Here is a 15,991-nt window from a genome sequence, read left to right as displayed (position 1 = left end):
TTGGATATCAATGGTTAAGTTTTAAGTACAGTAAACCACATTAAGCACAATGCAGCTTGGCTACAATACAATAGGTCTTAGAAAAGACAAGACAGTTATGCTTTTAATGTCATTTTAAACATCCAATCTTTTGTGTAACAGTTTGGAAAGTGTCAGTCTTGTCATTTATAGATGGGATGTAAACGGCTATGTTTTAGTACAGTAAGTCACGTTGAGCGTTTTCTAAATTATATTCACCTAAGTGAATTATTATACACAGAGTAAGGTCATAATCATATTGTCTATGTTAGTAAAAACATATCGATCCTTTATTCATAGTAGTACATGCCTAACTTTAAACGTACAAACTCTGCAAAGTAATGGTTATGCCTAAAGCACATTAAACCACGTTAAGCTTTTTTAGACTGCCCCTCTGCTGTGCTGTGGTCAGCCATGTGTGATGAGAATGGAGATCGATAGTGCGGTGATCATCTAGGATGCCTGCTCTACGCCTTGTTTTTGAGTCGGTGTGAAAACTGTCAAAAAGAACTGCGAGCGCGTAGACAGAACTGCACATGTGAAAACGAGATTGACCGAGCGCAGAATTCAATTGTAAGCGTAAAATAAAAACCGTAAGTGTAGTTTTGAACGTACAAGTTGTATTTCTGTGCTCGCTAATTTTGACAGTGAATTTACTCCATAGTAATGCCCCGTTTCCACGGGCGGCCGCGCCCAGGTTTGTGGCCGAAAGCGCCCGTCACCCACTGAGGAAACACTTCTCTGTCAGACACGGAGATGTGTGCTGGACTTGAGACAGACAAATTAGTTTTATTAGCAGCATGGCGTGAAATCCACGTACAGAAACAATGACTGCTTACAGTTAATATCTGAGTGCATTAAGAAGTTGCCGAACTCGGGTTTCACAGGACGGCTGTGCGGGCCGCGTCTGTTCTCAGTGTCTGGACGCATCACGCATGCGGGCAGTGGGGGCGGAGCTCCTGACGCAGGGGTTCACAGCAGTGTGACCCTGTCCGCTCCTTCACGACGCGAAATACATACATTCAGTGCAAAAATAGTCGTTAAGTGTGAGCTGCCCATCGTTCCCAAAATCGGGTCATAAATATTAAACATGTTTAATAAAATCGTAGCTACAAGCCGCACAATGTATACAGCCTCCTTCCCCAGTCAGTCAGCGCATTCCGGGCGTGCTCCTCTCCTAGGCCATGCACGCACAGGTCATGTCCATCGTCCGAGGGCAGCTTGCCCTGGCATCCGGGACAGCGATGGAAAGCCCCTTTCAGCTTCATGCCCGTGAGAAGGTCCGTCTCTAGATCGTCCACGTCCAGACCCTCCAAGTACATCGACAGCTCTCGTGGTAGAAGAACCTCACCAGACTCCTCTGCTCTGACACCGTCCCCTCGATGATGCAGTCGAGGTTGTCGACGTCGAGGTCCGAGAGGTGGACATGGGCGTCCAGAGGTCGAGAGGTCGATGGTGGAGGAATCGATGAGGTTGATCGATGTCGAGCAGCAGGGGCGAGGTATCGACGAGCTCGGTGTGTTGAGAGCCGTTTTTTTGCGTGTCGAGCGAGGTCGAGATCCCAGGATAGAGCGGGCGGCACAACGTTAAAAAAGAAATAAATGGTACAGAAGGTAAAATCGTGCATTAGATCTCAGAGGAGGGACCAAGGCTGGCTCCGAGCGAGACTCCTACTGCACACTTATCTCCAAGAGAAGCTGAAAACGGAAGAAGAATACAACGAAAAGACTGTAGTCTGAACTCCGAAGAGAAAAGGTAATAGAGCAATCAAAGGATATAATCCGATGAGGAACTGAACTCTGAAGAGGAGGGGAGTGCACTTCTCAGGATCGCAAGCGAAACCGTCAGCACCTTCACTGGTAGGTGGAAGAAGAAATGGCAGGGAGCTGCGTCAGGACGAGACTTTTCTCAGACTCTCCTCTCCTGACAGCTGGGCTGGCAGGTCAGAAGGCTCTTCCCAATCGGTAATGGCCGTCTTTCCAATCCAGTGCGCAACTGCAGAACATGGGGATGATACTGGCCAATAGAAAGGATGTTACTATAGTCTATCTGCAGCCCGAGAGATCTTATATTTTTTACCCAATCACAGAATCACGAATCTAGCCAATCCAAAGGACCCTGTGAGAGCACTGGAAATCATCTGATGGAGGAGGTGTCAGATTGCGCAGTGCTGAGAGCATACAGGACAGGGAGAAACAGGCATTACATTGCTTACATAGCTTATAAACATGTTAAACAAATATGCTTTTTGACATGAACCACTTTTTTTTTTTTTGTTGCCATGAATTCAAAACGTCAGCATGTATAATGTACATATAAGGCAGTATTTGTGTGGACAATGTGCAAAGGCATGCTAAAAGTTTAGGAGTAAGATTACTCCTCACTCAGAGTAGGAGGTAGAAGTAAGTCATAAAGTATTTTACACCTACTTTTAGCTGGGAGTAGGATCATTGGAATAACTTTTTGCAAATTTTCAAGACAGTTTATGTTAGAATATGGCTCACTGTGACATATTTTCTTCATGTTGGGAAAAAAAAACCATGCCCGATCAGAGAAGCAGAAGCGAAAATACAACTATATGAATATGCAGAGCTAACTCAGCCATTTATTTGTTCATAATTGTACACAAAATATTAAGAGTTTCCCCCTTATTCCTTCATTATGAGGACGTTAAGATGCTAGTTGGAATTAAACTGCTATTAACTGCACATTCACAATCATAAAACATACAATAAACATACATTAAACATATTAAAATTGAACACTATGAATACTTATGTTGCACATAAGCAGTTATCCACAGGTGGAAATACTGGGGTATATTCATGAAGAGAATAAAATACAAATTAAATTCGCATTCGTAACCACACACTCATTGTATTGTGAATATTTGTATTAGTGGATCATTTTTCATTCATTTTGCATCTTATTTTTTACCTTTATTCGTGTTAAAAATAGTCAGATCGGTGTAATGTAAAACCCTTGATTTAATAGGCTAGCATTGATTATGAACTCATTAGACTAGCATTGATTATATAGGCATAATTATTGATTATGAATGCGGCTTGTTTGGGGGTATTTGTCGCGCAGTGGTGGGGAAATCTAAACTGTCGGTATGCCAGTATGGTCTGTTAATGCCGGTATGGTCTGATGGAAAATTGTGCTTATTGACGGCTGTGACGATGGTCCCAAATTGTTGCATTTTCCCTGTGGCCAGACACTGCAACATTGTCACCACCTTTATCTCTGCTGACAGAGGCGAAGAAACTGCATTTCAGTAACAAACAATATTCAATTTCTGTCTAAACTATATTGCCGCAGTAACTCTTCATCATCACACCGCTGTAACACCTTTCCTTTCACAGAAGCTGCGATCAGTCGTCTCTCATTTCTGCCGTTTGCCAACTCCTAACTAGTTAGTGGACCTCGTGAGGTCTCCTCAATATTGGTCGAATTAGGAGGATTTTTAATTCTAAAGATTCTTTATGAATAGCTTTTACTCCTAAGGAGTAAAAAGTAGGTAAAAGTAGGACCAGATTGACATCACTCTCAGATATTTCAGGCACTTAGGACGGATTTACCACTCAGACACTTTGACACTGAAATTATTTTTTTAAGCATGAGAGCAAATAAGGTCAGACTAAATGCCGAGTCATGTTTACCTGTTTACCTTTTTAGCTTTAGCGCTCTTGTGATATGTAGCCTTCGGTTTGACGGTTTTCAATATGCCACCTTTTACGAGTAAATTGCAAGCACGCATGAAAAGCAGGCGGGAGATCCTTTGGCAAGGTTGTGCAATGCTGTGTCACATTCATTCCAGTGGGGCTCGACCAGTGTTTGAACAGGCTTGTTGGCATTTCAGAGGACGTAGTTTTCTCTTTCATTTGTATTAATCAAACCTGGTGTAAAATACCAGCCCCGAAATGTTCTGAATGTGAGTTCAGCTCAACTGACAAGGAACTCATAATTCCAAAGAATACCAACTAATTTCCTCAGAACTGATTAGATAAAGGTAAACAATATAGTAATTGGGCTGATAAGGAATTTCAGATGATAAAACTAAATCCCATTTGAAAGTTTTTTTGTTGTTTAAAACTGAAAAAGAGAAAGTATGCAAGTATAGTATAGTAAGTTTGTGATAAAATCAGCTTCTTAGCATTTTCTCAATATGTGGATGTGAATATGTGAATTTGTACCTTTGATCTCTTAATTACCACTCATCCAAAAAAAAGGCATAAATACCTGTGTATGCTGAAGTTGTGTACATTGACATAGTGGAAATGCACTGAGGGAAAACAACACAAAACCAATTATCATTTTATTTTGTGAATTCACACAAGCATTCATTTTGGGGACATATTAAATTCCCTCACACAGGCATACGTGGATGTGTCATGTGTGTGTAGTAAAGAAGTAGAACACACCAGCTCGTTTTCGAATGTTGCAAGACATTGAAATCAAGCTGAAGAATGACTTAAGCCAAAAGGCAGGGAAGAGGCCACCGAGAGCGGCATGCGTTTGAACTCGTGCCTGTGACGTGCTGCACCCAAACACAGCTGCGGGGATGTAGTGCATTTGTTTGCTGGAGGTTAAACTGAGACTCATGTTGTCTTGTAAGGAGAGATTCCCGCCTATTCATTTTTGTTCTTTCGGAACAAGGCAAACCCAGAGCGACAGCGCAGCCCCCACACACTTGCCATTGCATGAACAAAAGCCTTTTATAAAAACAAACACTGAAAAGAAGATGAAAAGAAAGTTAGCCAAACTTAGTGTTGCAAGAGGAAAAAAAAAAATAGACCAGCAAATGACTTCTCAAAATGCAACTAAGAAATAAATGAGTGTCAGCCTGAGTCACTGAGAATCCTAATGTTTAGTTTCATTCCCACATGGCTGAACAACCATGTGATCATTCTTGTTTAGTTCCCATAAAGGGCTGGTGTTCAAAGCTTGGTTTGAATGACCTTAAGATAAGATCCTGTGGAACTATTAGGATCCTGAGTGGAATATGAGTACGTTATGCATTTTTGAAAATTAAACAACGTGTCGTGTGTTGCTGGTCAGCTGTTTTCAATCACTACACTGTAAACACAATATTTGCTGTGGGTGGGTAGGATAGCAGAATGGAAATGAAAGATTTTCTTTAAACCAGTCTTAACCGATTAAATTCTAGTCTTATACATAGTATAAAAAAACTAAACCAATCGACGACAACAACAACAATAACAAAATCAAACAGTATTAACCGAGTAGATGTTAAAACGCAACAACTGTCACCCACACAAGTTCCAAAAACCCCCAAGACACTCAACCTTCTCTCACAGGTAAGAGCAAATATAAAAATATTCTTCTTGACCAGACGGCAGCAGTGATTGTGAATACAGCAGATGATGGGAAGTCATGTGCTGTACAGGCCTTCTTCAACTAGAGATTGAATCGCATGGGCCTTAAGTGATGTCCTTCTGTCTGGGCGGCCGATGAATGTTCCTCACCACGCACTTCACCATCCACTCGATGCCTTCATTCACACCCTGACTGGGAAACATGATGGAAATAAAGCAAATCAGTTAATGTCATTATATATGATATGTGATAAATAACCAACTCTGCATTATACTGCTCATGTAGACTGCAACCCATTGTTTTTAAACCCTGTCGACAAGCCTGGACTACTTTATATTACTGGGGTTTTGAGTCATATCTTGGCTGTGTATTTAAGTTGAATTGCAATGCTACAGTTAGGCTTTTAAGGAGTGCATACATGATTAAAATATGTTAAAGATCTGTTGATTTATATTAATGGTTGCTTATATAGCAAAAAACAATAGACACACATTTTGAGTCAAGATTCTTGTGAAAAATGATCGCATGGTTTGGCAAAACTATCCGAGGGTGAACTTTTCAGCTGTTGTACTGCTGCCTTTCAAATACATCCAGTTGCCCTTAGATGTTTTTAGGCGTTTTGTCTACTGAACTAAAAACAAACATAAAACCCACACCAAGGCACCAGCATCAACACCTCAGGTAAATATAATAAAATCACACATTCATTGCTGTATGGCAATGTAAACAATCTGTTGCCAAGACCACACTTTTTTTTTTGTCCTTTACATAGAAATTTAAACAGTAATTTGAAACATTGTCTGCCTTTCCTTTTCTTTATATACGCCGCCAACTTGGAATAAGCCATTGTTAATCCACTTTGCTCCTGTCCTAGCAGAAAGAAAAGAGATATTAACTGTGAAAATGTGTGCTCTGAGACCCTCTTAGTTTTAGCCAATGTAGAAAGGACTTATAGTTTTCGAATAATTCGTTCAATCATTGTTCATTGTCTTGCATAGTCGTCATTAATGAATATAATGTTTTTTCGTTAATTGTCGTTGTCTCTAATTTTACTAACAGTACAAATTACTTTGAATGTCTTGATTTTACATAATATGAGAGGTCATGTTTTGGAGATGGGCAAAGTAAAAACTGTTGGTGTTTAGAAATGGTACAATATTATGATAGGTTCATTCACATAGGTCAGTAATGGTTACACATTTATTTTTACATAAAATGATCCTAATGAATTGTAAGAGTGGTTTATAATGTTTGAATGACAATTGGATGGGTACATAGTTTTTATTTGGGGGGTGTTGGAACGCATCTATGGCTATTCCCATTATTTCTTAAGGGTATTCATTCCCCTTAATTCATCATTTCGCACATTTTTGCACTCTTCAAGAACGCATCCCCAATGATGTTCGAGGACGCCCTGTACCTTGCAACTGTCAGCCACTGGTTTCCTTGGCTTCCCATTTAGCCCATTTAATTCCACTAGCTGTTGGGCCTGATTTGCAGCTCCCACATATAAAATACTTGACAATACTGGAAACCCTGTTGTGACAATAATTCAAAATATATTTTATCGTTGACTCAATTTAACATAGCACACTGATGCTGTCATAATGTCAACTGATCACGCATTCTCCTGTCATCGCTGTTGACAGCACTTGCCACAGTCATTCCCTGTGTTACAGGTTTCGTTTAGTTCCACTCTGTTGCACTTTGCTGCAGGTAAGAGACCACTACGAGTCTAAACATGTTTATTGACAGTATGGAAGCTGAGTTCAAACTTAATAGTACTGGAAAGACACGCTAAGATTCTTCCTTCAGGGGCATGCTTTATTTGGGTTTGTTATCTCTCAAGGTGCGTCAACATTATGGACTGACCTGTTTCCAGCTCACGAATGTGTATATTTTTGCATGCCAAACTTTCACAATCTCTCAGACTCACCTTTGGCAAACTATAATCGAAACTTAAAGATTACAAAGAGCCCTCCTCCACCCATAATCTTGACATGGAATAACAAAATATTGACATGTAATAACATCTTACAGGAAACATTTTAGGCTAAAGGGTAAATGGCTAAAAAAAAATTTAAGTACCTTGAATGGTATAATGAAATCAGGAGAACAACAAAGCATTTTGGAGCACAATGTTGAACCCAGTGTCAGAAAACTAGGTCTCCTTCGAAGATCATGGTCTTCCAGCAGAACAATAACCCCAAACACACTTAAAAGCACCTCAAAAAGGACAAAACACTTTTCTGTTCTGAAGTGGCCATCAATGAGTCCAGATCTGAATCCCATTGAAAACTTGTGGAGAGATCTGAAAACAGTAGTTGGGAGAAGGCACCCTTCAACTCTGGGAGAACTGGAGCAGTTTGCACAAGAAGTGTGGGCCAAACTTCCAGTACATAGGTGCAGGAAGCTCATGGATGGCTATAGGAAACGCTTGATTGCAGTTATTTTGACCAAAGGCTGTGCTAGGGTGTCAATAATTTTGTCAATGCCATTTCTGTTCATTTTCTGATATAAATTGATATATTAAGTTCTGAATTAAAAACAAATGTTCTGTAATATTGACAGTGAAATAAAGAATTGTGGAGACCAAATACTTTAGTCAATTTCAACTTATTTTTAGGGACAATTGTGAGTTACTTGAAAAAAGTGCAAGGGTACCAATATTTTGGGCAACGACTGTATTTAGAGGGTAGATATAGTTTTAAAACTAGCTGTCAAAGTAAGGTTAGAACATACAGAACGTCTACAATCCCTTTCAATGTCTTATTTTTTAACGATTCCTACCTTATAGCCTGAAGTAAAATTCAGTTATATACACCGATCAGCCATAACATTATGACCACTGACAGGTGAAGTGAATAACACTGATAATCTCGTTATCATGGCACCTGTGGGTGGGTGGGATATATTAGGCAGCAAGTGAACATTTTGTTCTCAAAGTTGATGTGTTAGAAGCAGGAAAAATGGGCAAGTGTAAGGATCTGAGCGACTTTGACAATCGAGCATCTGTGGGATGTGCTGGACAAACAAGTCTGATCCATGGGGGCCCCACCTCGCAACTTACAGGACTTAAAGGATCTGCTGCTAACGTCTTGGTGCCAGATACCACAGCACATCTTCAGAGGTCTAGTGGAGTCCATGCCTCGACGGGTCAGGGCTGTTTTGGTGGCAAAAGGGGGACCTACACAATATTAGGCAGGTGGTCATAATGTTATGGCTGATGGGTGTATTTATTCACATTAATTTACACATCCTATCCCACAACAATATGTGTCCACTCTCCTAAATTAGCTGAGGTGTAACCCATCACAATCACATACCAAGTTAAGTGGCCTCCACATGTGTTAAATTGTCGAGTTAAATTCCTGAGCAACATACGCCGGATCCGTCCCTTCCTCACCGACTACTTGACTCAGCTGCTCGTCCAGTCCCTGGTCCTCTCCCGCCTGGACTACTGCAACTCCCTCCTGACCGGCCTGCCTGCATCTACTACCCACCCGCTCCAGCTCATCCAGAACTCTGCGGCTCGTCTGGTATTCTCTCTGCCACGGTTTGCACACGCTACTCCACTGCTTCGCTCCCTCCACTGGCTCCTAATACCGGCACTCATTCAGTTCAAGACTTTGACCCTCACCTACCGACGTCTCGACCACACTGCACCAAGCTACCTTCAGACACTCGTCTCTCCATACACCCCCTCCAGACCACTGCGCTCCTCCAGTGCCAGAAGACTAACTCTGCCTCCTCTCCACTCTCCTTCCTCCAGAGCCCGCTCCTTCTCATCCCTGGCCCCTAAATGGTGGAGCGACCTGCCCACCGAAGTCAAAACAGCAGAGTCCTTGACCTCATTCCGGTGCTTACTCAAGACGCATCTTTTCAGACTCTACTTATAATATTAGTCCTTTTATCCCTGCTAGATACACTTCACAGTTTTTTATTATGCTGCTTGCATTCTTGATTTGTTTTCCTCCTTGCTCCCTTTCCCATAACCCCCTGACTGTGACCCTACATCTTGATAGCACTTAGATTTCACCGTCCAGGATGTAGGACCTCACTTACTGTACTTGTGTAAATTGTAATTTGGAATTTGTAAAATGTATTTTGAATTGCTATGTTTTAGTTAAATTGAATTTGTAATGATTGCCTTGTACTTACTGTATTTTTGCACTTATGTTGTAAGTCGCCCTGGATAAGGGCATCTGCCAAGAAATAAAATAATAATAATAATAATAATAATAATAATAATAATAATAATAGTGATTCACATCCTTTCAGGATAAATTAAGCAGTTCCTGTAGGTTCACTTTGCTGGGTATTGTGTTCTCAACCATGAGCACCAAGGAACTTTCAAAAGAACTGTCAAAAGGCACAAATCAGGGGGTACCAAAGGCCTTGAATATCCCTTGGAGCACGGTCGAGTTGATTATTAATAAGTGGAACAAGACCCTGCCTAAGTCAGGCCAAACTGGAAGACTGAGCAAGGAGTTTGATCAGAGAGGCTATCAAGAGGCCACTGGCAACTTTACAAGAGCTACAGGACTTTATGGTCAAGACTGGTCAAAGTGTGCATGTGACAACAATATGGCCACAAATCTGGACTGTAGGGTATGGTGGGAAGAAGGAAACCTTTACTCAAGAAAGCTGACCTGAAACACTCAGCTGACTCTGTAGCCATGTAGCAAAAGGTTTTGTGGTCTAAAATCCAAAATAACCCAAACAGCATCCCTACTCTGAGGCATGGTAGTGCAGCGTCACGTTATGGGGATGCTTCTCATCGGCAGGGACTGGGGGACTTGCCAGGATGGAAGGGAAAATGAATGGAGTAAAGTACAGAAAAGTCCTTGAGAAAAAAATAAAAACTCTGGGGCACTGCCACAACAAAATGTGAAACAAATCAAGGGCTTGTAGACTTTCTATAGGCACTGTAAGTGTAGTTGTTCAGGCATAGGAAATACACTGCAATTTGACTATATGTGAAAGGCAGTGAAACACTTAAAAACTGAAACTGCTTTCCTCACTGCCATGAGTTTTCTGTTGATGCAGTTAAGCTCTGATCTATCATAATTCTGCTCAACCTGAGCCAACATTAACACGGTTAAAAACGTCTCTATTCTCCTCTCTGATTTGGGATTATCAGGCACTACTCTTGCCTGGCTCTCCTCTCCCTCTCTCACTACTACATCCAGGGTTGTGGACATGCCTTTCCCTCTTCATCATGTCCTCTCTCTAGACCAGGCCTGTCTGCTGGATTTTATTCCAACCCAGTTTAGGAGCTCTTTAATTGGGCTAATGAAAAGTTTAACAGGGTGAATTTAACACTCCTCTCCAGACTCCAGAATGTATTGTGGGACCAAGATCTTGAGGAAATCAACATATTGTAGAAAATAATATATGAAAATATGAAGCCTAACAGAAATGAAAATGAACATGTTCAGTTAACTGAGTAGCCAAGAGGCCTTGCTGAAACTAAAAACCAGAAGGTCCTCCTGCTCTAGATCTTCCCCATCATTTCTATGCCAAGACTGAAGATTTCTATGCCCCGAGCTCCCTCTTTTTACCTTCTTTATATCCTGCATTTCCCCACGCATCTCTGACTGTCTTTTCAGCCATCTCATCCCAGATGGATTTGCATCAACTGAAGCTTAACCCCTGACCTCTTCTATATCTCTTCTTCCTCTGCTATGATTTCTACCTCCATTTCCATTGACTCTTACCTGGCACTCTCCTGAGCAACAAATGGAGACAATGTCATTTTTCAATGGCATACATGACTTTCTTGTTTCCATTCCCCCTCAGGTGATACTTATTCACCCATTTATTGCCAGTCTTAGTCTGCTGCTTGTTGAAAGGTACCTATAAAACTTTCTGAAACAACATTATTTTCTCAGTACATAGAACTGACGTGTCTCACCACCTATCGATGCCGCCTTCAGATACACCTGTTTAGAAGATATCTGTTGATTTATTAATCTGCTCATATACTTTAGTTTTACTCCCTGCAATTTGTAGACTATTATTGTGATGACGTCACCCTTGTAATACAATGACAAGAACTAGATGAACAAGCATACATACCCAGTAATTGCAGTGCAGGGCTGGACTAAGCAGTCTCGTTTGCCAATCTTAGGCGCACAGTCGCTGAAGGCAGTTTTAATGTCAGGAACCGATAGGCAATTCTAAAAAGAAAGCAGTGATGTAACCATTTGATGGCACATGTAGGACATGGGACTTCCAATATCTTGCTGTGCAGAATCAAGACACATATTGGCATGTACTCATCATGAATCAAGTAAACAGGATCTTCAGGAATCACTAGAATTTTCCACCACGTTCCTCTTTGTCCCCCCTCACGGTTCTTGTCTTGAGTTCATAGCGTGCACCCTGATCAATTGCAGCTTGAAACAAACGCTCATTTAAAATTCATCCACATGGTCAATTAAAACATCTCACTTGCCCGTCCATCAAAAACTCAACTGCTCTAAATCTAGGTATTAAATGCTTACCGAGGTATCATATCAGAGTAATTCAGCAGTTCTTATATATTTACTGTGTTTTACCAAGGCATAACCATGTTTGTTTCCACTGGTATTTATTGGCCATGGTAAAGCAGAGTAAACATTGAGAAGGACCATTAAAATGTATTCTGTTTATGTAGGCTATATATGTAAATACATTTATTTATAGAGATAGAAAGAGATATGAGTGGATCCAAGAACAAACCAAAACATGAGACATCATTGAAAAAGTGAAAATATTAAAATGGCAATGCGCTAGACACATTGTAAGATCAGATCAAAGATGGACAAAGGAAGCTATTGATTGGATATCAAAAGATGACAAGAAATACACAGAAGACGAGCATATAAAAGATGGGAAGATTAAATCATAAAGTTTGCAGGTGTGACATGAAAAAGAGAGGCTGTAGATCGAAGCAAGTGGAAACATCTTTGGCAGCCTTCATCGAGCAGTGGATCCATATAGTGTGATAGTGTAAACACACACACATTTTATACACTTACGGACAATGGCTATTTCAAGGGTGTCAAGATCATTTCTCAGATACAAAGATACAATCCTCACAATCTTACTAAAGCTTTTTTTGTGAAAAGACCTCCACCTAGTGGAAATACATAACCAAGATAGATTTTGCTATTATTTGCAAATATTATAAAACCTAGGTCTTTCTACAAACGTATTAACCTATTTAAAGACAAACAATAGGGTACTTTTTTATTTGTAAGAAAGTTCCAAAAAAATATATATAAACATCTAACGTCGGTAGTAGTGTGGAGTAGGGCTCTGGACTCTGGAGCACAGAGTTGTGGGTTCAATCCCAGGTGGGGGCACTGCTGCTGTACCCTTGAGCAAGGGACTTTACCTAGATTGCTCCAGTAAATGCCCAGCTGTATGAATGGGTACAAATGTAAAAAATAATGTGATATATTGTAACAATTGTAAGTCACCCTGGATAAGAGTGTCTGCTAAGAAATTGAGTAATAAAATAATAACATGAAGCAAAGGAAAAAAATACATTGCAAGAGAAAATCTGCCATATATTAGGAATTAGACAGAGTTCAACAATTTACACTGGAACTGAACTTGGCCAACATTATTGCGTCTAATGTTGGGATTTAAAACATCACACTGTTGGATCTGGAATCTAAAAACTTCCCTAGTGACCTCACCTCCACGTCTTGTTTGTTGGCCAAAACCAGAAGAGGAACTCCTTCCAAAGTCTCACTGCTGATCATTTTCTCTGGAAAGGGAAGGACAACATTATGACTCGAGTTGTTAGTGTAAGCTAAAGTAATGCAAACTAAAGTGTGATTACTTCATTATCTAAATCACATAACATTTGAACCTTAAACAAAGAGGTAATTATATATAAATACATGCATGTATAAAACATATTTCCACATGCCAATTCGAATGAAGTTTGTAGATTTTGTAGGTCTGGCATGGTGCTCACCAAAGGCATTTTTAGATTCGGAGAGCCTCTCTTCATCAGTGGAGTCAATCACGTATATCACTCCATGAGATTCGGCGTAATACTGAAATATAAAATACATAAAACTTGTTCAGCTCTAAACAGAGTTGATACCAGACAACCAGGGTGACACAGAATGAAAACTCCACCAAAACTATACCAAATCAGCTCACCCTACAATTATTTATATACACTACAAGTCAAAAGTTTTAGAACACCCCCATTTTTCCAGTTTTTATTGAAATTTAAGTCCAATGCGTAACCTGAAATGGTACAAAGGTAAGCAGTAAACTGCCAGAGGTTAAAAAAAAAAATTAGGTTACCAAAAACTGAAATGTACATTTCACAGTTATATATTGTGTTACTACACCCTCTTAAGCATTATTTGGCAGTGTCACGCGCAGCTCCTGTGCATCGAAGTTACACTTCCTTTCGTTTGAAAGCTTATTCCCTTGGCTACCAGTGCGTTTCATTCTCAAACACATCCGATTATCAGAGAATGCTTGGCAAACAGTGAAGAGTACACATGGATTTGGTGCCCTTTTAAGGGTACCAGAGGGGTTTGTCAGCTTAAGGGGTTACATTTTGTTAAACAAATAATTCCATGATTTATTTTTTATCTCCAATTGTTTATTTGTTCTATGCTTTAATTTCAGAGTACATTGAGACATTAAACTGTTTACATTTCAATAAAAACTGGAAAAATGTAGGTGTTCTAAAACTGGTAGTGTAGTTCAAAATGATATTCTATATACAATTTTAAATGTGTGTGTGATTTAAATAGAATTACTGGTGCTACACCTCCAGTTCCATTTCAAGAAATTCAGGGTGCCGTGTCCAAGGAAAAAGAATGGTAGACTGTATAGGTTGTCCTCGAGCAAAACAGAAGGATAAACACATAGCAACTCCCGTCCAATCAGTCCACAACCTTGGCAGAGGACATTTCAACATACAAACACAGATTATCTGCCCTATTCTAAGAAAAGATAAAGTAGGTGGAAGGCAAACATCTCAAATGGGCATTTCCCTTTTATTGCTCAGAGCGACACATACAAAGCAGACGTGCTCATATAAACATGTCAGCAGTGCAGTTACAGACAGTTTATCAGTTTCACCCACCATGTAAAATGTCAAACTCATACCTTGTCCCACAATGACTGTAGTTCATCTTGTCCTCCAAGGTCCCAGAACATAAGCCGAGCTTTTCCCACATCTATGGTACCAACTAAAAAGATAAGATGCAGAACATAGAGAAGTTTAATTTTACTCTGATCTTTTTTCATTTTTTAAATAAACTAAATAAATGTGTGCCTACATGAAGTATATGGACTTACTGTTGAGCCCCACTGTAGTTGTAATCTTGGATAAACTCATCCCTTTATAATTCTTACTGAATTTCGTCTTGGTTTGTTCCAGAAAGGTCTGCAGGGACAAATTAAAGTATATAAATAATCAATTACCTATGTAACAAACATTTTTGCTTCATTTTGGGGCAGAACATTAATTCAGAATCTTTCTTCAAGAGCATGAAGCAAATTTTCCTGAATATATACCCCGTTCTTAATTAATCAACCAATCAACTAATGAATACAATCATACAAAATAATATGAGAGAAAAACCAAAACTATATAAAATGCACTAAATCCATAATATTACTATTTATTGGTTAGGAATCTAAAGAAATACATTTGTGTTACTACAACACCATTAATAAACACATTAAAAGCAAAAAACAATACATTAACTATAGGGGCTCTACTACGCAGAGGTTTAGAGGGGCTTGCTTGTTGTACATTCAGGACTGATTTTGCACAGTTGTGGCTGCAAACTTACAGTTTTCCCTGCATTGTCTAATCCGAGGATCAGAATGCAGAATTCGTCCTTCTGGAACATATACTTATAAAGGCCGGATAATAGTGTGTACATCCTGAAAAACAATTGGATAGATACAACATAGATTCAACAGAAAAGTGTGAATGTCAATACCACGAATTGAACATATTATAATTGATATTAGACAATATGTATGTGTTCTCTTAAATATATATTTTAATTACAGTTTAAGACGAAAGATGTTCTCCTGATTGTATACATTACAAACTACGTAGACTACGTAACCTACACGTTTCGAATGACATAAAACAACACAAAGGTTAACAATTAACAATGTCTGTCTGTATCGTTAATAACCGGAATTATTTATTACCCTTACGATTTGCTACTGATGTTCAACTAAACATATATTGCGGTTAACACTATTTTCACAAGACGTAGTTTACGATTCATGAGGTTATATTAAATATTAAAGTAATTAACGTATGAAACGTATCGTTTTTAATCAGATACCTTATATATAAATGAACGTTTTATGAAGCTGATGTTTTGTTCATTCATTGGCATCGCCATTTAAAAAAACATCTATATGTATGGATCTTCGGAAACATCTTAAAATACAAATTTAAATGATCTTACCTTTCTCCTTTGATTAACCCATCATCCGTAAATAGGAAATATTTACCCGTGCAATGCACTGTGGGATTTGAAGTGTAGAGAAGATACCGCTCTAGTGGAACACGAAGCAATCCATAGTTTAAAAACTACACCTTCCAGAGGGACACACGTTAATTGCTAGTTTACAA

The 15,991-nt window shown here is 39.5% G+C and overlaps 1 protein-coding gene across 1 annotated transcript; it reads right to left on the bottom strand.

Moving 5' to 3' along the window:
• Nucleotides 1–4,323: 4,323 nt before the first annotated feature.
• On the bottom strand, nt 4,324–15,921 carry arfrp1 (ADP-ribosylation factor related protein 1). The gene is made up of 8 exons (XM_066702819.1): nt 15,825–15,921; nt 15,186–15,279; nt 14,686–14,773; nt 14,494–14,576; nt 13,334–13,415; nt 13,050–13,120; nt 11,440–11,540; nt 4,324–5,550 (listed from the first exon to the last, which is right to left on the bottom strand). Exons 2-8 carry the CDS (start codon nt 15,276–15,278, stop codon nt 5,463–5,465), a joined length of 606 nt encoding a protein of 201 aa, XP_066558916.1. The 5' UTR covers nt 15,279; nt 15,825–15,921; the 3' UTR covers nt 4,324–5,462.
• Between the last annotated feature and the right edge of the window lie 70 nt (nt 15,922–15,991).

Source organism: Amia ocellicauda, chromosome 4 (assembly GCF_036373705.1).
Source record: "Amia ocellicauda isolate fAmiCal2 chromosome 4, fAmiCal2.hap1, whole genome shotgun sequence".
NCBI lineage: Eukaryota > Metazoa > Chordata > Actinopteri > Amiiformes > Amiidae > Amia > Amia ocellicauda.
Note: the sequence above shows the minus strand (reverse complement) of the source record. Positions and strands in the feature narration are given on the sequence as shown.

What these genes read in the sequence shown, in the direction of transcription:
- arfrp1 (XM_066702819.1), bottom strand. Translation starts at nt 15,278, where the DNA reads ATGTACACACTATTATCCGGCCTTTATAAGTATATGTTCCAGAAGGAC. An exon ending in TAGACAATGCAGGGAAAACT is followed by an intron (nt 14,774 to 15,185) that starts GTAAGTTTGCAG and finishes TTGTCCCTGCAG; the next exon opens with ACCTTTCTGGAACAAACCAA. An exon ending in CGAATCTAAAAATGCCTTTG is followed by an intron (nt 13,121 to 13,333) that starts GTGAGCACCATG and finishes TTCCCTTTCCAG; the next exon opens with AGAAAATGATCAGCAGTGAG.